At 37.9% G+C, this 27,197-nt stretch overlaps 1 protein-coding gene across 12 annotated transcripts in view; it reads right to left on the minus strand.

Moving 5' to 3' along the window:
• Window positions 1–323: 323 nt before the first annotated feature.
• Window positions 324–27,197, minus strand: part of TCF12 (transcription factor 12) — a 175,839-nt gene continuing 148,965 nt past the window's right edge. For 5 of the 12 annotated variants that reach the window (XM_075505935.1, XM_075505932.1, XM_075505933.1 and 2 more), the window contains 9 exons: window positions 24,523–24,601; window positions 19,731–19,804; window positions 18,731–18,802; window positions 17,798–18,004; window positions 10,467–10,581; window positions 9,452–9,623; window positions 7,711–7,943; window positions 4,287–4,440; window positions 324–2,608 (listed from right to left, as the gene is read on the minus strand). In XM_075505935.1, coding sequence (XP_075362050.1) covers window positions 4,298–4,440; window positions 7,711–7,943; window positions 9,452–9,623; window positions 10,467–10,581; window positions 17,798–18,004; window positions 18,731–18,802; window positions 19,731–19,804; window positions 24,523–24,601 — 1,095 coding nt within the window. In that variant the 3' untranslated portion in view covers window positions 324–2,608; window positions 4,287–4,297. The remainder of the gene's footprint in view (window positions 2,609–4,286; window positions 4,441–7,710; window positions 7,944–9,451; window positions 9,624–10,466; window positions 10,582–17,797; window positions 18,005–18,730; window positions 18,803–19,730; window positions 19,805–24,522; window positions 24,602–27,197) is intronic. The other 7 variants (XM_075505940.1, XM_075505944.1, XM_075505938.1 and 4 more) reach the window with 5 other exon arrangements.

The raw sequence follows: 27,197 nt of genomic DNA on the forward strand, positions 1-27,197 counted from the left end.
AGTAAAGGAACAAGATGTAGGAGGTGGCACATGCCTACGGGATCAGCTTTTGCTCCCAGTTTTCTATTTGCCTGTGCAATCCCCTTTCTGTGCAGCAGCAAAGGCAGGCTAGGTACTGCTCCTCCTCAGCTCTCTGGGAATTTCTGTATTGGCTTCACAGGGAGTAGCCACAACACTTCTTGTGCCTGCAACTTATGCTGTGTACCTTGAGAATGTATGTTAGGTTTTATTCAGATAAAGGTGGAAGCTGGTTTTGCCAGTGTTTCAAGCAACACATTACCTACGAGGAGAGAGAAATTTAAAAAACTCACTGATTTACCATGTTAAAAAAAGATGGCACATTTATTGCTACATAAATGTTATATACATAGTGTTTTCTGTTACATTGACAGAAATTTTTTTGAACTTCTTGCTGCTGGTTGGAAAGGTTTATCAGCAATACCTTGAAATTTGACACAGGGTACAAATCTGCAATAAACCAACAATGGAAACTGGAGAACAAGATGAGAAGCAATTCATCTCGGACAATTAGCTCTTACAATACTCCATAGGTACTACACGGTATGCTAGAACCCTACTATGGTCTTACAATGCTATTGTAAATTTCTGATATTAATGAACAGGTTATGGTAAATAACCCTACATTTTTACTACCTAATATAGTAAAATAAAGTAAGAAACTTTTTACTGAAAACTTTTTCGATTTCAAAAATCTAGAAAGAGTAATATTTAGAATTCAAGAAATTTTCTTACAAGATTATTGTATAAAAGACTAGCTACAGTGAAAAATAAGCCAAATGTTTTTTTCTTTCTATTTTATGAAGGAAAGCTTCTGGGCATACTGCAAAGTCTAATATAGCCAAAAAGACAACAAGCTTAGAAGGAAAAAGGCCAGGCAGTGGCACGTGATCACTTTCACACGTCATAAGCAACAAATTTGTTTAGCTGATAAACACTGAAATGAAGAACAAGGCCACAGATATAATCAGGTGTTATTTGATGATATATGCAAATTAAAGTAATAGAAATGAGTCCACTAATTCCACAAACTGTTTCGTTAGGAACCATCCAAACCATGAGCTTAAATTCATTAGTTTATTTTAACAATCCATCTTTTGTTCTTTCAAATTAAATGACTTCATAAAAATTGTTTTGTTCCTGTTTTGTGTGTGAACCAATTGCCAGTGATGAAAGATGCACTATATAAACAGTAGCTCAGACAACCTTGGCTTAGGAAATTTCCTCCCATGGTCATTGCAGTGGAAGACAGTTTCCATGGAAGTTCAAAGGGATTTTAACCATTTCAACACATTTGTGACAAAAGAATACTTATGGACACTGGTGGAGAAACATTTAAAGGTTTAATGCTAATATGGCTTGGGAGGGGGTCATTTGTTTGCATTTGATTCACACTTTTTTTTTTCTCCACTGACAAGCCGTACAAAAATGACAATTAATGTATACAGTAAGGAAAAATTGGTGACCATTGCTCTTAGATTCCATTATGTGAGTAAGCCCACCTTACTGGTGGTTATATCATCACACTACCTGCCACGGTGAATTTAGGATTTTACTATTCACCAAAATTACAGCCTGAAAAAAATCTCCTTTGTATTTTAATGCATTTTGTGCTTACGTACAGCTAACACTTTACATGTACTATATGTAGTACTTACTGCTCGGAAAACAAAGCAACTCTAACAAAGTAGATTCTCCCCACCCAATTTACACTTCACGTTACAAGCTTTACTATGAAGCCTAGAAGCCTAAAAAGGTTTTGTTTATAATTAGGAAAAAAAAAAAAAAAAAAGTTTGACGAAAGTCTGAGGGAAAATAAAAGTCACTTTTCAAATCCAAGAAATGTTATGGTCACAGTGTTGCTCCTGCTTGCAGCCTTCACGAGGCCTCTTACTGGTTTGAAGCATGGAGCTCAGTATGGAAGGGTAACTATGACCATAACTGTTCAGATTACCAGAGACCAAAAATAACATAAAAAAATCTATACCAAGGAATAGTTTCCTATTGCATGGAAAACACTAGTCATATGGCAAAAGGAGAGGAAAGGACGACAAAAGACTTTTCCCTTCCTTTTTTAAGACACTAATAGGTATGCTGGGAATGCTACGGGTCGACGGTTGTCACTGCTTTGTTCTCTGAATGTGAACAGCTTTAGTAAATGCTGGCATCCAGCTGAAATTTTATCAGCTTTTAACATGTTAACTTTTCCCTTTATATGTAGACCTTTACAGTTCCATAACAATAAATAAAATTTGTAGTTACAATGCATTTGTCAATTCAGTTTAGGCACAAGGCAACTTCCACAATGAGTGGAGAGATCACAACAGTCTCTGATTGTGCAGAAGCGACACACTGCTTGCAACAGAATGATATGTTCAGAGTACTTCATGGGCTGAAATTCTATCTGAAGATCTTGTATCTTCAATCCTGATGCAGGTGTTGACCAGTAGCTTTGATCATAAGATTGCATTTGGGTTTCTTGCTTCAAGTGTTTTCTCCTGTCAGGTTTGTGTCTTCATATAATGTTAGTTGTCTGTGTCCTTGTGAAGAAAGGTCACCTCCTGTGTATCCTACCAATAATTCTGGAATTCTAGAAAGAAATTTGGGAGAAGAAAGGGGTATTAGGAAAAGAATCAATAAGAAGCATAATAGCAACACTAGAGAACTATTTTAAACTGTATCTGATGGCATTTTCAGTCAGTTAAGTGCAAAAAAAAAAAAAAATCACATTGAGAGGCCTTGAAATCCTTCTTCCCAGAGACATCCATATTAAATATGATATATTGAACAGTTTACTCTCAGAAACATTCTAGTTGGGCTCTCTGGATACGGGAGAAAGAATAATCTGCAAAACCCAGACCTTTGATTTGTGTTTGACTTTGTTCCCTAAAATAAGCAGGAGATAGTACCTAATTTAATTGCTGCTGTTGAAGGTATGCATTGCCATATACCTAACGAGCCTGTACAGCCTTCTCATGTCAATGTCACACACTAGTCATCTTACAAAGTTATTGCTATTAAAAAAAGCAAAGACACAGTAAACTTTTGAAAGTGGTTTATTGTATTAAGATGGCAAGAACAGACTATCGATTGTGCTGTACATCAAGAATTATCTGATGATTTAGAAGTAGCTAGTTGCTCTGGTATGAAATAAAAACAAATTCAAGAAATTCAAAGCACCCCGTTTTCCTAAAAAGAAAACCCGTTTTGTTTATGAAGAAAGAAGCTGCCTATAATTGATGGGGAAAAGTACTGCCTTAAGTAAGGCTTGGTTTAAATGCCATTTTGCTGCTTTCCAAGGATCACCAGGGAACAATAAACTTCCATGGGATACGTTCTGGCAAGATGCATGCCTTTACCTTAAGCTAAAATAGAAGTAAAACAGTCTATATACACAACAACAAACCTCCCAAAACATAAAATTTAGTGAAGTTACAGATTAAAATAAGGGCACCGAACCCAATCTCTTACTCTTTTTGAAAGTGGCAACAGTTCTATTGTTTTAAAAGACATGGAACACCCAGAATTTTTTCTTCTCAAAAATCAAGTTTTTCCCAATTATTTAAAAAACCCAACCAACCAATAACACGTAATAAAACCAAAAGACTAATATTCATGTAAGGCCTCCCCACCAGCAGGTTTTAAATGAATGACTGTGTATTGGACCACATGGGGCTTTTGGAAACACTGATTTATCTTGCAAAGCTGAAAACACTACTTTTTAAGTCTTAACTATCTTCACTAATACAGACTGTCAATTAAGACAGTTAGCAATCTCTGTTGGGCAACTGATATGAGTTAGAACGACTGGCCTTAAGCCAGACAGCAAGTCTCTTTGATATGAGAAGTCTCTCTAACTGTATCAGCACTGGGAAACAATACATGGATTTTTAAATGAACTAATGTGATATTTAGACCATTTAAAGATCTATAATTCATCTCTATTATGCTTGGCTTATCTAGTAAGCTGTTAAGGAATACACCAGTATTCCTCTGGTATCATGCCAAGAAGGCCACCTGAGCCAATAGATGTAGCCATTGGCAACAACACATGGAAATGAAGAGACTTCAACGACAATTTCTTGGGGGCTCGTTTTATTGTAAAACTAAACAAAACTGCGTTCTGTTGCTTATGCTCAGAGATACGAAAGTACTTAGCAGCATAAAGAAGTTTGGTGCTAGTAAGTAAGAATAAACATATCTAGATCTCCCAAACTTTAGCCAATAAAAAGCAACAAGAGCCCTTCCCCTCTAGACAAGAGACGTACCTGGCTGGTGTTCACATATGACCCATAGGGTTGGTAGTTTCACTCAGGCCAGGGTGGCTTCCTGGGTGTGGTGTTGGCGGCTCTGCCGATACGGCAGAAACTTTTTCTTCTTCCCTTCTCTTAAGGCAGGCTGCTTTAGGGTTTAGGTTTCGTTCTGTAACAGAAAAATTATTCTTAACATCCTTTATGCTGATACCAAGGGGAATATCGATACATTAACCACTGTAGTAAAAATAGCTGTGCAGCTTCCCTCTTATGTCCCTGTGTTAAAATGCAGGTGTCGAAAGCTGCAGACAAGCACTACTGAAAATCCTCCCAGGCATCTCCTAAGCTGGTATTAAAAAAAAAAAAAACACACAACCAAAAACAACAAAACAAAAACCAAAAAAACAACACACAAAAACCAAAACAAAAAACAAATGTTACTACCTGCCAACATACACCTTCAAAAAAAGTACCTCCCTTGTCACCAGAAGTTGCTGAAGTGCAAAATGAGAACTGTCTGTAGTTTACAATGTAATAAAACAGATTTCTGTGTTTTGTTGGTACACTGAAGTCATACTAAGCCTATGGACATGACACTAGTTTTAGTAATGTTACTGCTTCTTTCTTCACCTGAAGTGAGAGCCTGCTGTTAGAACAGGGGAGGCAGAATGTCCTAAGTTGATAGCTCTCTTCCTACCCTGAAGTCTGTGAAATCATCTTGTGCCCATCTTGCTTAAATCACAAGAATATGACGACAGTGACACAGAGCAGAAGGATAATTTTTTTAAAACCATATTTCCTCTCACATTAATGTCAGTACTTTGTAACAGCAAGTTGTGGACTAGCTATCAAGATATTTCCATCAGTATGTTTCCACTCAATAGATGTAGATTTGGGTCTAGTTTTCAAATAATGACAGTTTCTAAAAGTCAACTGTTTCTGTTCTTCAAAATGGCTTTTCACAATCAAAATATAAAAGATGTAAATAGCAATGGCCAGAAAGACACATAAAAGGTGTGTAATATATTCTACCAGCATCGTTGAATTTAATCAACGTTTTGAGCTATTTTTCTAGCTGTCAGTGAATTCTGTTTTGCGGTTTAAGACTGCAGATACGATTTTAACTGTAAGGGGACTGCCAAAACTGAGCAGACAGCACAAGCCCTTCTCGTGCACTGCAGAAGGCACCCCTCTAGTAATTGCAGTTTGCTGATCCCTGTGCATTTTACAAGGGGTAGAATCTAGCTAATCTGACAGAGGCAATTTTGGATGGACTTGCTAATTCTGCTTTCACCCAAGTCATTATCAACAGCCTCCTAGTGCATTTCCTAAGGATGAGCACTCCCAAAGAGTCTACTTGAAAAAAAACCTGCTAACTTTCCTTAATCACAGTTTCCTTTGTTTAAATGTGGCTTGCCTTGAAGTTTTCAAGAAGATTTAATTATGTGGAAACTTTGAAAGGAAGTTAATTTACAGTGATTTAGGAAACGGAGATAAAAATGCTAGCCTACAGTTAGAGCTTAAAATCTGAAATGTTTCATTTTGAATAGCACCAATCACAAAATGAGAAGCTTCATTACCAGAGAGAGGAAATTGTTTATGCAATTATATAATGCACTGGAGAAAGCTCCTCTGGGCGCCACACAAAGCGCCGGTCACTCACTTTCAGGAGCAGGTGCAAAAAAGACGGAAGAGAGAAAATGGGGAACACAGCCTCCCTCACAAGAGGCACAGTGTGCTGGTGATAGGCTTCCTCAAACACACAGAGAGTAGAAGGCGAGATGTAAACGTGAGGGAGGAAAAGCTCTCAATTTACACTGCCTGTACAATAGGTCCAATTTAACTGGAAGTACATTTAGAAAAAGATTTCTACCAGAGACATAAGGTTCGGAAGCAACCTCTGACCAACGCAGAAGTGATCTTACTCATTTTCACGCAGAGCTTTCTGTGGATTACAGAATCCGTGAGAGCAGGGAGATGGACTTGGCGGTTTTTAAACATTAAAAAACATGCTTGATTAATGTTATTCTGATTTCTTCATAATAGTCAACCTTATCTTCCAGACTATGGCAAACATTTTCAGACCAAAACAATTCCCAAGATCAAAGTCTCAGAGACGCTAAAATAGGGCTTTACCATGGCACTCGTTGGTGTCTCATCTGCACAGTAACTAGTTGCTCTATATGCCTTGGAGGAACTCTGACTGGAGAGAGCGCGCTTCATTCTTAAAAACTGGGTCAGTAAAACTCTGCCTGAAAACATAGCATCTCACCCTTACTACAAAGTACATAAGCTTGCGTTCAGTTATTCACTTTGTCACTTTCGATAAACTTTTAACAATTACTTCGACTTCCTGTGCAAAATGCAAGTGATAAATTAGGAAATGGAAGTAAAAACAAGGTACGCAAAAATAAAACATTGCCATCGTTCAGTGACATCAGTGATTCAAAAATGTAGCGCATTAAGCAAATATGACCACTGACATCATCCACATCTGAACGACTTTTCCAGTCACTTGATGCACTTCCATCAGTGAGACGCCAAGGCAGATGGTTGTTCACTAGTCCCAAACAACAAAACACGAGGACGCTCACCCGTTTCAGTGCCAGCTACATAGAACAGAAGAGACTAGACTATTTCAGCTGGAAGGAACCCACAACGATCACCTAGTCCAGCTGCCTGACGAATCCAGGGCTGACCAAAAGTTAAAGCAAGGTGCCTCCAAACTTTAACATGTCTGACGCAAGTTTAAAGGGAGACTAAAAGTCAACTGTAGCTTCACCAACACAGGAGAACGTAACAGTTGAAGGAAACATGATTCCTAGAACTATCTTTCCTTAAGACAGTGAACTGCACAAAGAATTCTTCCTTCTGCACCTACCAATAGGCCTATTATTTCTTTCCTGGAAAAACTTAAAGGAGGGAAAGAAAATACATGCAAAACCAGCCCTGATTCAATTAAAGTAGAACTAGGTTTCCTCCCTCCTCCCCAGCGTATGTTTAATGCAAAAACCTAAGTAAATGCAGTTAAATTCACTGCATTTTAATATTTCAATTATGTGCGGTTCATCTTAAAATAGATCTCTTATTTTTACTAAGGCTTCTGTACTACTAAGTGCTTCTTCCAATTTAAAGCAAGATGTGTTAAGATTTTAATTAATCAATTTACCTTGAAAACACAGGTGAAGAGATGGCTAATTGCACAGGAAAAAAACCCAGAAAGATCAAAGTATAAACCTAATACCTCCCTCCCCCCTTCTTTTTTTTTTTTTTTTAAAGTAATTCTTTGCTTTTCCTGAAGAACTTCAACATCATTACAGAACAGCAAACATACTTTTAGTAACTTGTGCATCTAGTTGTGCAGGTTTCAAGAGGCTGACACTGTTCCATGAACAAAGCTACCATGCAAACTGCCACAGCACGATGACAGGCTACTGACCTCTCACTTGCTGCTCTAGACTGAGGATGACTGCCACAGCCTGGTGAAGAATAAGGAGTTTCGTCTGTGGTTTTTCACTCTTCAGATGAAGCTGACACATACGGCCAAGTTCTTTAAATGCCTCGTTAATATCTCGTACACGCAAACGTTCTCTAGCATTATTTGCCATTCTCCTCTCCTTTTCTCTTTCTATTTTCTGCTCCGGGTTTAAATCCTCGTCTTCATTAGTACTGCTGCAAGAAAGTATAAATGAAAGTATATTGAAATATCACTGGTATTTCAAATAAGTGATCCTGCTGCTGGCTCAAAATTTTCAGTTGATGAAATTAAACTTCTTCCCACTTAATCTACATCATATTGAAGTATACTTAGATAACTAAGGAAGTGTTACATATCAGTGCTTAAGTATTAAGGTAATTCTTGCTGTTCCTGCCTTTTCCTGAAAATAAACGTTACATGGTTTCTGCCTGAAGAATATCCACAGAATATTGTCTACAGACGGTAAACACCTCTAGGAAGAGTAGTGGCAACGTGCTGCCCCTTGAAGCACAAGACGTACCCAAACTACCACTTCACTCAATTACTGGCGAATGTCCAAATAAGAGCTAACTCAGCCATCCTGTCAAGTGAAGAATAAATAATTTTCAACAAATAGTTTTTGCTGGGTTCCAATATATCAGCTTATATAAAAAGGCATTCAAGTAATTTTCAATTTAATGTGCTTATTAAAAAGTTTTAGTTTTGTTAAAGACCTTCCTGGCCAATTTTAGAACTGTTTTTTCTTCTAATACCCAGTGCAGAGCTAAACAGTTACATTTAGAATTCTTATATCACTTCAAATGATATTAAGTTGCATAGCCTTTTTTTTAATATAGGACTGTCCAATTAAGTCTAAATCACAGAATCGTATAGGTTGGAAAAGACCTTTAAGATCATCGAGTCCAACCGTAAACCTAACACTGCCAAGACCACCACTATACCATGTCCCTAAGCACCTCATCCAAACGTCCTTTAAATACCTGCAGGGATGGCGACTCAACCACTTCCCTGGGCAGCCTGTTCCAATGCTTGATCACCCTCTCGGTGAAGAAGGGAAAAACTGCAAAACCTCTGCTCCACTAAAACTAATACACTAAAATGCTGTTAGACACATGTGATGGTATAGACTCCGCTGCCTATGGTTGAAAAATTCTGACTGTTTACTGTTACCTCAAATTTCAACGCTTGTGTCAGGCTTATCAGGCAGACCCAGAAGCATTTTACCTGGTGTCAACTCCAGGTTTTTTGTCCATGGCTTGGGAGGGGAAAAAGTGTTTAAAAAGGATATTTACCTATTGTATTCACCCCAGCCTCCCCGTTGTCAGGCTGCCACCCTCCATCACCACCGGCTCACATTTAGAAGTGCAGCCCTGGCCCAGGTGCAAAGTATCACAAATTTCTAACATTCTCCCATCCTCTATGCTGGGCAGGGCCCTCTGAATCTTTTACTACTTATCTGTACAGGCAGATACTAGGCAAGGCACTAACATAAGGCAATGCATAATTTTCAGGTGACTTTCCCAGAAAATCCTCTATCTTGTATTTAAATAGATACAAATACTGTAAACTTTTTATCTATTTCAGCTACCTATTAATATATGCACTGAGCTAACGCAAAAGCCTTCAATTTATCAAACTTCAGGACAACATGCTACAGAGCATTAACGAAGCATAAATTCTCTAGGTCATGTCAGCAACCCACCTTGTTCTGCCTCTAGATGAGACCTTGATATCCTTCTGGGAGGACTCATCATCTGATTTCATGTCATCCGATGAGGGGGGTTCATGTATATTTTCATCCTTCTCCTTATGTTCAGACTTGATTTCTGTTGGACCTATAGCCACAGACTGGCTCTGTAAGCCACCTGACAGTGCTGCAAGCAACCAGAGTTCAGTATGAGTATCACAGGAGTGAAACATTTAAGAGAATCTCAAGCAGATATTGCCGATGGGAGGCCGGAGCCGAGCAGAAGTCTGGGAAGACAACAGGAGGAACTACACTCTGGCAACAGAAACAAGAGAAATCCTGGTAACACTGCTGTACTTGGACATGTGTCATGGGTTGTAAAGGGATCATAATTCATAGAGCAGCTTGATCAGTAACGGCTTAATCTAAGAAAGACACTGTTAAAGGCAAAAGGACATTTAGCGAAGTAAGGGAATTTGCACCTCATGTCTGGGCTGCAAATCTAAGGGCAGAGCTGCACTGACATCGAGGCTTGGGCTTAGGCCAAATGTGCAACACACACATCCCTAAATGGTGCAAGCATGCTAACGAATAAGCTGACTTCTGTTTTCTATAGCTTACTTCTTTAGGCTAAAAACTGAGGGAACTGTAAACACTTGGGTGGAACGACTTCCTTTTATTGGCTAGACTGAAAACTGCCCTCAGCTCACTCTGCAACCCTCCTGGACGATTCGGAAACGGCTGCAGTACTGCAAAGGGCATTATGGCTCCTTAAGCCAGAATAACGCAGCTGTAATGCAGAGTCTTCTGCTGAAGCTGTACTGGGACAAGTCTGACACAGGGATGCCCTCAAAATTGTTGCGGGAATCCTTAACAGTGGTGGGTTATAAGATTTATAATGAATTTTTACTTCTCAACATTATCTATGCCCCTGTCCCCTGTGTTGACGCAAGTTTACCAAGACCTACAGCCTCATCAGCCCTGGATTACTGCAGACCCTGTTCAGCATTGAATATTGCTGGAAAGTTACCTCTGTAGCTTTCTTGTGTTTTATGATTTAGCTCTGTGCTCTGAGCAGAAACTGTACTGGGAAGAACTGAATGGTTGCTGTTGAGGCTCACACTTTCTTCCCGATGAGTCCCAACCTAAAGCAAAGCAAAGCAAACATTTCTATTAAAGGTGTGATTCAAAGAAATAGTCCAAAAATAGAAGTTTAAAAGCCTTAAAGTATTTGCTGGATTAGAGACCCGAGTTAAAGTTCTAGCTCAGTAAAAGAAAGATTTAGTTGAAAGATGCTGTTACACTAAACCACTTGATTACACAATACTGGATTAAGCTGTTTCAAGCAGTGACCAACACCTGTTTGGAATAACGTAGCAACCTAGCAAAAATTTTTTTCAATATTTTCTCACAGAACACTACAGAATTTTCTCCTTGATTTGTACCTGAAGGGCATAAGGTTTGATTAACCTTCGACTGCTTTAAACTAATACAACTATCAACTCTAGTACTTGTAACATTTTGATCCTTAAAAGAAAATCATAGGGAATAGTGGTCTTTACCACATGTGAAAGGTGTGTATACTGCCCTACACCCCTGTATACAGATACATACACACATGTATCTACAAAACATATAAATAACATCTCCTCACTTCTTGTTGGCTGAAACAGGATTAAGAACGAACTGGATCTAATTTCAAAATATTATTTTATTCACTTCAATAATTCTCTCTCATTTTCCTCCTTTCTCAGCTAAATACATTTAGTTTAGTCCCATTACAGAACCCTATCATACAAAAATAATCCAGGCATCTAACTATTCTTACCACCTCTCTCAGTATTTTCTAATCTGCTCCTTCAGAATATACCACGATTAAACTTCTAAGCAGCAAGCACTGAGATGAAGAGTCTTTAAAAAATTCTAATTTTGCATAAACTTGAATTAATGATACTTATATAAGATAGCTATGAGTACACATACCTAGCTTGAAGAAGCAAATTTGTTAAAAAACTGCTGCTCAGTACAGAATACTGTTATCAATGCAAACCTCTATAAAAAAAGAATATGCTTTTGTTTGAAAAAGGAAGAGGTAAAGACACACTGCCTGTATTTAAATAATTTGGAATGCAGACCATTTAAAGCTTTTGATTCCTAAAGACACAGAAGTCCTTTAAATATTTATAATATAACCAACATAATACAATAAACAGTTAAAAAAGTGAACAAAGATGAGGGATTCCACTATTATTTGTATAGCTACCAAAAATTGGCTACAGATGAAGCTTTTTATTGGAACAGTAGCAAACATGTCAACTAGAAGATTAAGCCTTTAATTAAATAGGTTTATTGCCTGGAGTTACACATGAGAACCACTGTTTTTCAATAAATCCTTCAATCCTAGTAAACTGCTGAGCTTTGAATCCCTCTTGAGTAATTAATGCAGCTTTTACCTTTCATGTCTTAGTATGGGTTTTACCCAGAGAGAGATAAATACCCTTATGCAAGTTTATCCTTTGTTTAATATACACTCGTTCCTGTAAGCTAACGCACAGGAACAAGAAAGGAAAGGGGGGAAACCCCCCCAACAACCCACAACTAATATCAGGTCATTCCGGGCTGCTATTTGTATCTATTGTTCTGCAGAAAATCTCCTCTTGTACACTGTGGAATATCTGTTGCTATTTAAAGTGTATTTTATCTTCCTTTGTGTGTAATAGGCTTTGTTTGTGAGAAGTTCTACTACGGATACAGTCACCTCGGCTCTTGGGAGTGTCGTGAATTCACTGGGAGTAAGGAGCGGAGCCCGGGTCTGTCAGGCTACAAGACAAAACTCTTCACAACGGGAAGGTGAAACTCATTCTCCACAATGAACTTCCAAAACTGCGTCTTTCCTTAATTCCGCCCCGCAGGTTGTGTGTTTTATTTTATTCTTCTGGTCATGCTTAGTCCTAACACATGAGGGTGCTTTTATTCAAGCTACAGACTATTAATCACTTCAGGGCCAGGTTTGTTCTGAGAACTACTTCTTAAAAAAGGCAAAAATTTCTTAAAGCTGTGTACAAACGTAGCAGCTGCCAGAACCCCAGCAACTTTCAAATGTAGACCTAATCCGAAAGTGACAGATTAGCAAATCAGTTCTGATAAAGGCAGAAAATAGATTAGAAATAAAAACTGAATTCAAGTCCATGTTCCAGTCCTTTGAAACAGGCTTACAAATTCAAAGCATACAATTTAGATTAACAAGATCTATACAGAAATCTTAAGAGCTGAAGTGTTACAAAACTGACAACAAGAATTTTTATCTCCAATCTATGATGTACTAGAAAATCCAAACCGGCAAACAAAAAAACCCCCCAAACCGAAAGACTTGCGGAAAGTCACCGTATCCCATACGAAGGCCAAAAGCTCTGTTTCCCATAAGCACAACTTATCAGCGGCTGCTTCAGGGTACCGAACTGGATCTTCAGTGTCTTAAACACGAGTTTAGAAAATCTAGTTTGCTTTTCTTTCCCCAAAGAGAGGCTCTCTCCCCTTCTGCATTTCAATGGAGCGCAACTTTGGGCTTCCTCCAAGTTTTCTGACAGACATTTCATACCCTCACCTCCGACACCTTCAGCACAAACAAGCTCGCGACACGTTTTATTACTATTATTTAGAAGTAATTCTCAGCCAAATGATTTCCTAGCACGAAGGGTGGCTGGGGCGGCGCGCGTCCAGCTGCGGGGCAGAGACCTCCGCAGCTTCTCCTCGGGCGCCAGGGCACTCTTCGCCGCGCTGCTGCTACGGACGCCCCCGTTATAAAACCACTCGTGCGATACCTGCGGAGCGCCCACCCGCAGCCGCGGTGCCGCACGCACCCGCACGCCTCCCAGCCCCCGCCGCCCGGCCCGGGCGGGAGCCGGCAGCCGCGGCCTGCACTATTTCAGCATAATGACGTTAGCAGAACTCCCTTTGTAACCCGAGCCCTCCCACAAATGCTTCTCTCGCGTTTCCTGGCGAATTCCGCCTCCCCGCTGCCCGCTCCCCCTGCCCCCGCCCGGGGCACCCGCCGCGGCGGCCGGGGCGCGCCAGCTGCGCGCGGCGCGGCGGGGCGGGGCGGGGCGGCGCGCGCTGCCCGCATTAGCATACAGCTGCTCGCGCCCCGGCCGGGCACCGCCGTACCCCGGCCCCGGCCCCGTTACCCGCCTGTCCTTCGGCGGTTCTTTTAACGGGTTTTATCACAAAACACATTACCCGTCATAATTCCAGTATTCCGCCAATACTTGCAGGCTTGCAGGGTTTCATTTTATAAGCAACAACCTCGGAGTTAATGCATTCTTTCGTGAGCGAATTTCGCCTCGCTTTCACGGTCCCTCTTAAGTAAACCCTAAACGCTCCTCGGGCACACAAAATGGAAGACAAATGGAAAGGCCAGACTCATACGCACAGCATAAAACTAAAGTTTTCAGTTGCAAAGGCAAAGTATTTTCGAAAAATCTGAGAAGCAATCAGCATAGACACCGCGTTTGTTAAAAACATACTTCAATCACTCACCTTTGCGTATTTTCTCTATACAACCACAACCTAAGACATATTTAGGATTCTCAGCACATCAAATAAGTTACAGCTCAGTAAAGACACAGTTTGAGGAAAACAGCTGTCCTGTATGTAAGACTGTAAGTTGTGGTAGTTTACCAGGTGAACTGTATTTATTTTTTATGCATTTCAAGAAAGACTTGCACGTAGGACAATCTGCAGCCACACTCAGACTCGTAAGTTTTAAAAACATGAGTGCAGAACTTACTTCAGTTGATTTAAGTGATAGCATTTGGGATCTGAAACCAGAAAACCAGTTAAGTATTTTTGGCAACGAAATAAAAACTAGACAAAACATGGCAACTGATGACACACGACTGCATGTAGGAGAACTGAGAGTGACACGTGGGGAAAGGACGACCTTTGTCCCGTTAACACTGGTTCTGCACCTCACACTTCAGTTTGATTATTAATTTTCAACTCTCAGCAATAAAAGCTTTTGAGAACTGGCAAAAAAAAAAAAAATCAGTCTTTGTTCATATTTGCTTTAGGGCTTATCTAAGCATATTTAAAAACACACGCACTTTTCAAGCCATACTAGCCAGTCAATTTGGCCACGGTCATTAACATCATTTTAACTAAGGTGAACATAACTAAGACAATGAAAAGGGCTTTGGAATCGAGATTTTTATACTTTAGACAGCTCAAAGTTGTCCAGTGGAAGCATAATCTCTGCAGAGAAGAACTAACACCGGAAGGGCTTTGAGCAAGAGCAGAGGTTGGTGTTAGCAAAGTTGCTTAAACTGCCCTTTCGTGCTTTAGCACTACAGCACACACAGCGCACAAAGATCACCAATTTTCTTAGATTCCTGTTATACCTGGAAAAAACCCTGTGACTTAAGGATTGAGTTTCATCTTTAACTGAGTTTCCAGGCCTTTTATTTATTTATTTTTAATCAATTCAGGCTGTTCTTTTTCCATTGTATTACAATGACAAATAAAAAGCAGCTTGAGTAAGAACAAAAAGAGTATTACTTCTTAACTTCTCCATAATACGTGAAATAAAATACAAATCAACTTCAAAGGCCACTTAGCAAATATTTGATGAGTTTGAGATATTAAAAATCTATTTGAATAAGTCTAATGGCCAGCCCAGCTAAAAAGAAAACAAGACCATTCAGAGCAAGCAGGAAATGAAGTCAACTAGAGTTTGAAAATAAATCTGGCTCAAAAATTAAGCAAATGTTAAAATAAAACCATGTCTGGTTACACTAATTACATAAAAAGGAGTTAAATTACTCATTTCCTAGCTCCTTCTGCCAAGATCATCTTCTTCAAGGGAAATTCAATTTAATTTTTTTCTATTTTTTTTTCCTAAAGAACAAAAATGTTTTGTATAAAGATTTCCCCCCTCCCTCGACAAGGAAGTTTCATTTAGTGCTGAATCCCAATGAACATTTCTTCACCAAAAACCCTACGAGCATGTCAAACAAAAATAGGCAAACACCCTTATCAATGTTGACATTTCTTGCTATGTTAGCCAATGCTCATTTTCTTAAAATTTATCGGAGGTCCTCTGAAGTAAAGTACTATTTAATTCCTGAACAAAGTCTAGTTCTTATAGTTCAGGTTGTGTGTCAAATTCTCTGCTCTGCTACATTTACTATTTCAAGAAAACCAAACAGTAAATAAGTACAGTTTGAAATTAATTGATTATTGAATACTGTAAAGAATTACACCTCATACTTGGGGGGCATTACTGAAATGCAGTCGTCACCCACAAACCACTCGGTTTCCACTACAGAGAGATGTGCCAACCTCTGCTCTGTTCATATTTCAGGACTCCATCCTAAGTCATGCTAACTTCCTGCAATTGCAAACGATGTCAAAGGGCACTCTTTGGGGACTGGGCAAAGCCACGACAGGATGCCTTCTGTTGGAACCAATTATTCTGATGTAACAAAATTAAGGTTAATCTAAGAAATTCTTTAGTTGGCTCACTTTTCAAGCCAAAACTGATCTGCAAGCTTGTTTCACCCAGTGAGGATGAAATATAAAAGCAAATCTTTTTTGCATTTTCCTAATCTAAGTTTATTTCTAACAGACAGCAAGCATCCTTCAATCAGAACTGCAGGTCAATCATTAGATGATCAATCAAGTCTATATTACATTGAAGTTACACAACTACATTAAACTACAGCAGACCAAGGAACCTTTATCCATTTTGGAGAGTCATTTCCCACTGTCACCTATTTTAATCAAAACTGAGTTGATAAAATATTTATCATAGCTTAGTTTAAAAGAGAAATAGAGATTTTTAGGTACATTTCAGCACTATCTACATTTGACTGTATCTGGCTTAGCGGTATTGGGAGGTTCCACAAGTCAGATACAGAAAATTTTGTCAGTGCAATTTCACTCACTCACTTTACCCCACATCATTAAGACCTAGGAAAAAAAAGGTTTTCTTTTGTATGACTAAATTTCAGTCTACCCCAGAACACTGTAAAACTTTCCCTTTAACAACATTCTTTAAATATTAAGTATGAGGCAGTATTAAAAAAAAAAAATTCTAAAGTGTTTATGCATCACTTCCTTCATTACTAAAAGTAACTGTGAACTTGTATAGAAACCTGAAGTTGGATATGCATTTGGAAAGTACCCCCCTCCCCAAAAGCCCCCAGACACACACACATCTCATAGAAAGTAACCAGTTCTTTTTGATGTTTACTGCAGTGGTTCTGAAATTAATATAAATGCATGTGTGACGTGCGAATGGGAGAGCCTGGAACTAATTCTGTTTTATAGAATACAAACCCTTCAGCAATTGGGGTACCTAATTATTTTGATGATAGGTGAAATTTTGCCTTGATCACACAGTACCCAGCTGTGAATCTGTTTTATAACAGAAAATTTCACAGCATGTAACTGGTCTTTAAAATTACGCTGTAAACATGCAAACACATGGCACCACTAAAATAAGCATGTTTTAAAAAGCTCTTTTTCCTTTAAGCATTTTTGAGAAGGGAGGAATGAAAAGGAAGAAAAAGGGAAGTGAGCAATTCTACAAATAGATTTTGTTTACTGTATAATGCTTTTAACATATTTCTGACCTATGAAAAGCTCAACTACATTTTTTCAGAACAGTTCACATTTTTAAAGAAACTAAAAGAGATTGATTGAATTATTTCACTCTTCTTGGGGATTAATCTAAAAGTTGTTTCCTCTTCATTGTTACTTACACTACAGCTGTGCTCAAACTCCTTTTCATTTAGAAAAAAAGTTTAAATTTTGAGCCTGCGCACACTATGGTTCCACATTCCAACAGCTTCCTCCCAGTCCTCTGCCAGCATCTGCTATTGAAGACTAGTTCAAATTTACAATAAACAGCTTTTCCAGACCAGAACACTTGAAATTCAGTCCTTCTTGACTGCTTTTCCCATTCAATCTCCCTATTCACCATTTCAAGGAGAAAACTGTTCTGCCAATTATTACACATCTGGAAAAAATGCATGTATAAGCTAAAATGCTCTCAGCAGAAAGTTTCAGCTTTCTGCATATGGTCACAGCAGGATTTTATGGGCCACTGACCAGGCCAAAGTCTAAGTTTTCCCATCTTTCTCCTCCCCCTCATTTCTGCCCCCCCGCCCCCCAACCCTCTAATTGGAAACCCATAGCAGGTGCAAGTTGTCTGCCATCTTTTCCTCCACAAGAATGTCAAGTAGTTTCTTGGTAAATACTAATCTTACAGTCCAGTTTTAACTCACTGGGCTCTACGATAATTTAAATGCATCAGCTGTAATTGCTTTGCATAAATATATACATGTTTAAAAATATCATTACCATTGACGCTTGTCTGTTGGTTGTTACAAGGCTAGATGCTCCATAATTTGAGTTCAGGCTTCCAATTGGCCCATTGTGGGATGGTCCCAATAAACTATGTATATCTCCATGGCCACCTGACAGGCTTGTTGAAGGCCCCACAGCATGATTTCGTAGTACATGAATGGCATCATCGAGTCTGTCCAAGCGATCCTCCATTCGAGACTGCTGTTGGGATTTAAGAGGGACAGTAACAGTCATTACTGACTAGATCTGCAGATGCATTATACCATAACAGTTTCTACCTCAGAAATATTAAAGATAGAAGATGAAATGCAGTATCAAAAGACTTTGAAAGCACCTACCAGCACTACAAACAAACAGGAAAAAGAAAAGATATCTGGAGATTTTGCTTGAGATAGCATTCATTCCACAAATAGGTGGCAGCTTTTAAAGTGAAGCTTATTACAAGGTTAATGTTACTCAGCTTCTATTACATGGCATGAACAAGAAAAAAGGAAGTGCTACAAAATAAGCTATCTAATACAGGATGAGAAAGAATCATCATAAAATCAGCCTCACCACGTTTGTAACAATTAAGAGAGGCAGTGGCTTTTTGAGCACCTGTATTACAAAAAAACTGGACAAAACTTTAAGTTGTTATTTTCAAAATGGATCTTTAAACAGATTAGATATTTCAGAAATAAAAGCAAGTTCTGTATGTTACTGCAGAAAAGTCTCTCTTAAAATTACTTTCCTTAAAAAAAAAAAAAAAGACCAAAAAAACCCCAAAGCAAAACCAATTCTGACATTGCAGCTCTCTAGAAACTGAAATAGCAGAATGCTGGAGTCAAAAGACGGGTCATATGCTACACTAATTTAAGTTTTTAATGGGGAATCCGAAGGAAGCATTAATTGAAACACAAAAAGGCACCATCTAAAGTGAAATAGTACCTCACAGACATCCTTTAAGAAGGACATTGCATCTTGCAAATGCTCGTGAAGTTGCTGTTCAACTCGATTTTTCTGGCAAAGTCAAGACAGAACAGGAAGCAAAGCACAGGTTAAGATTAATTCAAAAAAGAGGTGAGGAAACAGCTGATGTGCATGTCAGCAATAAATTGTTAGTCAAGTTAATGCAACAGAGATCTGATTATATTAAGATAAGAAAAGGCTAATATTTAACACTGCAGTTATGTTAGGATTCTAAGATGTACATATCAATTATATTTAATTGCAAAAATACTGAAGAAAAGAAAACTGATTTAGCTTAAATTTATTCTTGTTAGACAGAAAAAAAGAAATTACATCTGTGGAAACTAGAAATATTAACAGGTTACCAAAACCTTCCCTCAAATTTTTCCCCTTTCGTTCCCAATGCTGTATCAGAAATGTAAGAAAGAAGTCAGTAACTTAAATCCTCTGCTGAATCTTCAAAAGAAGAAAATGTACAATGCTGTAGATTATTTCCTGTGTGTTTTTCTGTAAAATGTTTCATTAATGAATAAATGAACATTCCCCAATAACAAATAATAATTACAAATAAAATATATTAATACTTTAATGACAGCATAATGAAAACAAGCCCAAGAGTCTACCATTTCAGGGAGAGAGGGGGAAGGACAAAGTAAATGCAAAGGCATGAAGTCTTTATCTTTTCTCCAGACTGAACTTTAGATAAGAATTAGCTATGGATTTGTGAAAAGGTACCAGAATCTCATAACAGCGCTTTAGCACCAGCTGTCCTCAGCACAGAAGCCTGATGCCCAAGGAACAGATGGTGAAAGACACACCCTGCACGTCTTATATTGTTCAACTGAACAGGCCATTTGTTAGCAAAGAATTCATTTGTAATGCTATCCTACTGTTTCCTTTAATGATATGCAGGATTTATACAAAACCAAGCCTTCAACTCGTAAGTAAAAAGTACTATGTTGCTTTCAACAATTCTTACCAAGGAGTGTAGAGAGTTTTCATAGTTTGGAGATGAGGGGGCTTGTCCTCCACTCCTAGACCACTGACTGGCACCTGTCAAAATTGTCTAGGTTAACGCACAGATTTATGCAGCATAAGTGCGAAGCAGAGATGCAATACTTCTCAACATAATTAAAACCAACATATTTTGCATAAAGGTAAGCTAACATATGGGTATACAAAGGAGGACAAATTCCTTCATTCTGCCTTATTGAGGGATAATTTTTATATCCTGGCATCCGTAGGGTTAGACACATTATCGATGACAAAGCAGTGACAGCTTCAAAGTACTTCAACATTTAAAAAGTGGACTAAACACACACACACTGTATCTGAAATACCTGCTTTCTGCCAGTGTCACCACAAAAAGATTGCTGAATTCTTTCTTCTTCAGATTATGTTCAGTATATGTAGGCATATCTTTAATAGTGTTAAAATATACAACAAAAATATTTAAAGAAATCAAAACAGACACTGAATTAAGGATAACTGGAAAACCATTTTTATGACACCTCTGTACTAAATACGAAAACTTAAAACTAGATCTAAAAGCTTTATCTTGTCTAGGTCTACACTGTACCATTTTAGATTATAATGCATTCCAAGTTTAGAAGAGTAAAAATACACCTAAGTTATTCCCATTTGTTATTTCAGATATATCTAAGGTAAATTGGCAGCTAAAGAATCATTGACTGTGCAACAAATTGACAATTATATCCATATTGCCTATACACTGCAGGTTCAAATACATATCCATTCTAATCTGACATAAATATACCTAATTACCACATAAAATTTAGAAATAATTAGATGTGAAATGCAATAACTAATAAAGCAGTACTTTTAAAACAAAGCCTGAAGTCGTACAACACGTATTTTTCTCACCAACTAATAGTGCATCTTTTATAGAGATACTACATGAAATTCTATGTCCATTAGAGACAGCTTCCTTTCAGCCATACAAATGTAATAATAAAGCAATTACATTAATAAATTATGGACATACAATCCAAAGCAGCTCATTAAAGGAAGAGCCTGTGGGCTTGTTCTTTCAATAACAGCCAGAGCTGTACGTCTGGAAAACTGGGAAAAGGTTTAATAACATTACAGTTCCTTTGTTCAGAGAGCTGCAACTAGTTACCTTTGAAAGAAAGGGTTTTATTTAACAAAAGAGTACAGCTTGCATAGCTATTAAAATACCTAGATATTTCCTTTCTAATTAAAAAAAATAATAAACCATCTTCAATTTCATAAAAGCCCAGAGCTGCCATAACTGTGCTGGAATTCTCTTTTAAAATATAACTACATCAGTACGTAAGTTTGTAATTACCAATTTTCACTTCACACAGCTACTCTGGGTTTGGATCTGTAGTCTCCCTCCGCATTACTGTCATTCCTGAACTTGGGAATAATGCTTGGAGTTCCACTTATTTTCGCAAAGCATTAATGAAGCAACTTTAGAATATTTTGGCTCACTGTAATGTTCAAATTTTTATCTAGTCAAAACTGCATTTTTAGAGACAAGACCATAGTCAAGGGTTTAATGAGTGCCCACTACCAACGGGATTAAGTGTACTACTTCCTACAATAAAAGCATCAGCTGAATATTAAGCAGAAAGGCAACCAGTTAAAAAAAGAAAGCAAATAGACTCAGTGCCTGTGCATCTAGTCTGATGAGTCTGGGGTTTTTTTTAAATGAAAAAGGTACTATTTCCTTCATGTAAGCCCAGAACAAAACTCCGAGTGGGACTTCTCACAAAGGAAACAAAAAGAAAAGGGGGGAGGGAACACTCAACTCCTCCTCCTCTCAAACGAACAACCCAACTGCAACCTGCAGTTTTTAATCACACCTCTAGTAATGCTAGTGCTCTTTTGGAGCGGTGGGCATACTGTCTCCATGTCTGTGCAGGTTGCCAGATGGCACTGATTTCCTGCTTTCCTCATTCCACTCCCCCTCTTAGAAGTTTGTGCATGAAATCCACCAATTATGTTAAAAAGCATCCTGGCACCACAAGCCCTGCAATTAGCAACTGCAGCTTTTAGTGCAGCACCAACATAGCAGCATGAAAAAGCAAGTAAGCCAGGCAAGCGTCAGGATTTACAGGGGTCATCGATAGTAATCACTGTAGTATTGTTCTTACTCTCAGAGTCTCCCCAACACTAATCCCCTGGCTCCCCTTTCAAACACGCATCCGAGTCGGCAGAGGGCTGGTTTTGCATCCTCAGAACTGACCGAACCCTTCTGAATACCTCTGATCCTGGGAGAAGGATTCCTAAAATACCAAGGCTCCCACCATTCAGATCCGTATATAAACTTCACATACATACACATAATCATTAAAACTATGCAAAAAGCTAAGCTCTGGGCATGGTTATGTAAAATTAGAAATTAAATGAGGGCAGGGAAGATGAGATGTCTCATGATCCTGGAAGGGTTTCATCATGTTGTTCTCAAAGCTTTTACTTAAATTAATAAAAAAATGTCGTTAGTCTTTATTCAGTAACATAACAGCCAAACAGTCAAACATGAGCTTATATACTGAAGTGTCTCATGAAGTTACTATCTCTCAATGCTTTAAATGGCAAATGAGTGCTCCTACTGTAATTTACAATTAGAGGATAGGTAAATTATGACTTAGTCAACTCTATAATAATAAGAATGCTAAATAAACAAAGAACTAACTGTGAAAGAGGAAAATCACAATGAAGGCTAAAATGCTCCAAAATATATTATTTTAGTATACATAAAACATTTGTTTTATCTGCAATAACTTTTTGGGTCAGGACAGAAAATGGCTACCAGGAGTATAAATAGCAATAAATATAGTAGTAATTACTTTACATTGTGCTTCACTGTGTTCTTAGTGACTCATCTGGGAATAAAGATAAAAGTCCAGATTCATAAATGAAGTTAATTAACTACTGGAGCAATTTACCAAAGGCTTGATAAATTCGGTATGACTGGAATTGAAGGGGGTGAGAGGGTAGAACTGTAAAGCAGATGCTAAGTTTGCGCCTGAGAAGGATTTCAGTATTATTTGCTTATGTCTACTACTGTCTTAGCCATCAGAGTACAGAATAAGGAACACAAATCAAAGTGCAAATTTTGGAGAGTTTTACATGTGATACAGGTTCCAACAGACAAAGGCATCAACAGCAAAGGGAAAACCCAAATTTTAGGGACCTCAAATTTGTATTCTAAAACCAGAAATTAGCTAGCACTTTCATGCTTACAAAATTAGGTGTGATATCTAATCAGGGAACTCCAATTGAGATCTTTAAAATTTTAAATACTTTGAAATGTAGGAACTTCTTTCTTCAAGCCACAGAGCTCTTTTTAATATTTGCTTTGATGTTAGAAAGAAAATAATAATTTCCTGGTCTGATCTGCCTTTTAAGTACAACAAGGATACACAAAACATTTTTTGTCAACTGTAATCACTAAATCAAAAATCCCATTAATCCCATCGTTACTCAATTCAACATGTTTTTTTCAGTTATAGAAACAAAATGCCCAAGCAGCTACTCAGGTATGCCATGTCAGATATTCATTAATCCACTAAGTCCACAGAAAACCAGAACAGTGTCCGTTAAACATGAGTGAAGTACGAATGATGAAAGCTTTCTGAGTAACATTGTATATATAGATATGCACATTCACATACATATATATGACTGCATTTTGCACACAGTAACTTTACTAATTTATTCATCTAGATTACAAAAGTGTTCAGCTAAGCTCATTCTGTACACCTTTCACTATAAGGTGTTTTTTTTTTTTTTTTTTTTAAATAAAAAGCAAAACACTCTTGCAAAAGAGTGACCAACAGCCAGGAGTCTGCAGGGATATATTAAACAACAGAGAATGGAAAAACAGACTGTTGTATAAACGTTAAATAATTTAACAAATTGCACTATAGGAAAGAACAGGGTTAAAGTTACATCATCTTGCTTGTAATTCTAGTTCTTTGTTAAACAACAAATTTAAGTCAATGGAGCTTTCACAGTCCTCTCTATATGGAGAACAGCTGTTCAACTTTTACTAGACAGCTGAGGCCACAGTGTCTGTGAAAGCTGCACTATCCACTAATAGCTGTAGGCAGCTGCCCACAGTTCATCTCCACACTGGAATGCTTCTTCCCACATTCACACTACAAACACACAAAGCACAGGTGACAGAGGTGGCTGCAATACAGAGCATTTATTTTGAAAAATTCCAGAAATTCTTCTCCCATAGAATGAAAGCATTCATGAAAGATATGAATGAAAAGCTACCCTGTGTAAAAATTGGATAGTCTCATAGCCTACTATATTTTCATTAGAGGGAACACACATCTGCTGTGTTTGTCACTGAAAGCTGCCACAGAGTTTTAACATACAGCTTAAAAAAAAAAAAAAAAAAACCACCAAAAAACCACAACAACAAAACCCAAAAAACACCAAACAAACAAACCAACCACCAAATCACTCATTTCTCTCCAATGGTACAGATCTGTACAGATATCTTTATAGCTGTGATAGTATACGGTTATTCAATGTTTTCAAAGATTATTTTAATAAGCTAGTTTTCAAAGCCAATTTCCAGGATTTAAGCGAATGCTCATAACAAAATATTTAAGAATCTGGATTTATAAATCTGGGTTTAGTTCAATGGAAAAATAAACAAAATATAGAAGTAATTATGCAAGGAAGCTACTGCTGATTTCACTGTGATTCCAAACAGGATGTTTTCAAAACAACAAACAAGTTATTGACAAATTGCTAGTCTCTACCTGTAAGAGGTGATGGTGATCCAACTGGTGTTGATGGATTGGATGGAAAACTACTGCTGGTATGATCAGGAGAATAAATCTAACAACAGACAAAACAGATTGTATATCAATACATGTCATAATACACAGTAAAAAAATAGCTATTAGGACTCCTTTTCATGCTTTTAATTGTCACTCGAAGCTAGATTGATAAAAAAACCCCATTTGATCCTTCAATCATGGCTCTGCTTTATTACAGTCAAGGCTCTAAAAATGTGCAGAGAACTTTCATTTTCAAGCAGCTGTCAAAATAAGCACAGCCTGTATTTGAGAGCGACACAAGTATAACTGATATTCCTTCTACTTTAACAGCAGCAGAAATTACAGCCTTTTTATCACTGAAGGGGAACAATATATGTAAGAGTTAAGAGTACACAGATAATTATAACAAACAAAACTTCAGAAAAATGCAGAGGAATAATGACTTCCCAAACTTTAGAAAGCGAAAAAGTTTTAGCAGTCAACACATATTATCTTCTAAAAATTAATGCTTCACAAGAGAAAATACCAAGAAAGCATTCGGCTCTAGTTACTATTGGTACCTACCAAACGAAAACTATCTGAAATTTTGTTGCTCTTGCTATGTATTGCAGCACATACGATTTTTCTCTCTTATTTCTATGTCAATTGCTCCCTTAAGATACTAAACCTCATCTTGCAACAATTAATTCCTTGCTATTAATGTAATTAAAAAGTCTTGATAAAAACAGAAGATGTAATGCTTAAAGCTTTAATTAAACTTGAAATTTCAAGATTCTTGGAAAATTCATTTTGTGAAGGGAATTGAATAGGTTCAGAGGCTGACTATGGACTTTAGAGCATATTTTTATAGGTCATCAGTTCAAACCTGTTTTACTTGAGCAGAGACCAGGACTTGTTAGTCATCAGATGGCAGAAAAAAATCTTCAATGGCAGTGTGGTTGATGTCTCTTCACACAGACAATATGACATTTCAGCATTTAGCTGACAATAAACTGGGATTTAACCTTAAGTTGTGTATTGTATCTTTTGAACTGACAAAACCAGGACCCGATAGACCACATGCTCCTTCCTGGTATATCATACTTCTTCATTAGAAAAGACCATCAGTTCCCTAATGGAAATACCTCTTCCTTTCCATACGTGATAGAAAGAAAATATATTTAAAAATAACAAACTACCTCAGACAGTTGTAGGAAATTCATGCATTGTACATCAGTATAAAAATAAATCTTGGCTGTCAGTATGGGAACTGTAGAGAGTTCCAGACAGATAAGACACAGAAAATTAAAATTATGTCAGAACAAAGGCCATGAAGTTTCCTTTGACACGGGTTATTTTCCACCACTCTACCTGCCGACTTTATTTTGCTATATTTTATAAGAGGGAAAACCTACATTATACCAAAGCCACAACTAGAACACGAGGTCAGAATTCATTCTGCATGCAGTCCCTGGCCGCTGTGCTGTTAAATGACCAATGATGAACAACCCTGACACCTTCTGCCAGGCTTAAACGGTAACATGACTCATTTTACTGCAACAAATGAGACTCCTCCTCCTATCAGTCATGGTCCATTCCAATCAGCGGGGTGCCAATATGCCAGGGTCTAATGAAAAGGCTCTTAGACAAAAGCTGCACAATTGAGAGCCTGCAGAGCCAAACCTCGGAGCTGTTAGTCCAATTTTTTAAACACTACAGTGTACATTTCAGTTAGGCTTTGTTATGTTAATGTTATTGAGTCTAAAGCAACAAAGAAACTTAATTCATGAATTACTTTTAGAAGTCAACTTCCCTACATTTTCTTTTCTTTTGTGAGGGGACCAGTGGCTATTTAACTACCGAGACCGTACAAAGGCCTTTACCCCAGTTCTGAGGTAGGAATCAAAACATAAGTTATCACAAAGAGGTCTGATATAATCAACAAAGTTAAACAGTCCTCCTGTTTGATCTCCTCTAAATTAAAGACCAAGTGTTTTGATTTGGCATTAGGCAATGAAATAAACCAGATGTTTCTCCTGCCATATAACCCTCCATGGGCACAATCTTAAAGGGTTATTGTTTGGCAAATGTTCAGGGAAACACATTAGAAATGGCACGAATACCCAGATTTTCTTTTCTTTCTATCTATACTAGTTCATTATCCAAACTAATGCATAATCCACAGGGCTTTGGGAACTTTGTGTAAATACTTTCATGTACAATTCTCTTTCTTGCCTACCCTGAGATTAAGACCACAATTATCCAGGCTTAAACCTAAAATAAAAGAACCTTTGCAAATGTATTATCTGGCCTTACATGTTTAATCACATACTATTCTGTATGGTCTTTAATACCTAAACTGAAGAACAAATGTCGTATCCTCTGATGTTTCGCACATGAAAGGCCTATTGTGAGATGTACATCAGCAGAATTTTAGAACTAGAAATTCCTCTCAACAGTTGCAGCAGTAGCGTTTAAAATTCTAACAGAAAGGCATATAAAGTCGTCTTAGGAAAAAAAAAAAAGTCAGGACAATCGCAGTATTTAAATAAAACTTTGTTCAAACAGAAAAATATTCTGGGTTTACTAGCCATCGGAAATCATGTGCGCGAGCTTCACCTGCAGGAGAGACCACCTCCCTCCTCTCCGCAACCGCGAGCGGTGCTCCTTGCCGA

Source organism: Mycteria americana, chromosome 6 (genome assembly GCF_035582795.1).
Source record: "Mycteria americana isolate JAX WOST 10 ecotype Jacksonville Zoo and Gardens chromosome 6, USCA_MyAme_1.0, whole genome shotgun sequence".
Classification (NCBI taxonomy): Eukaryota; Metazoa; Chordata; class Aves; order Ciconiiformes; family Ciconiidae; genus Mycteria; species Mycteria americana.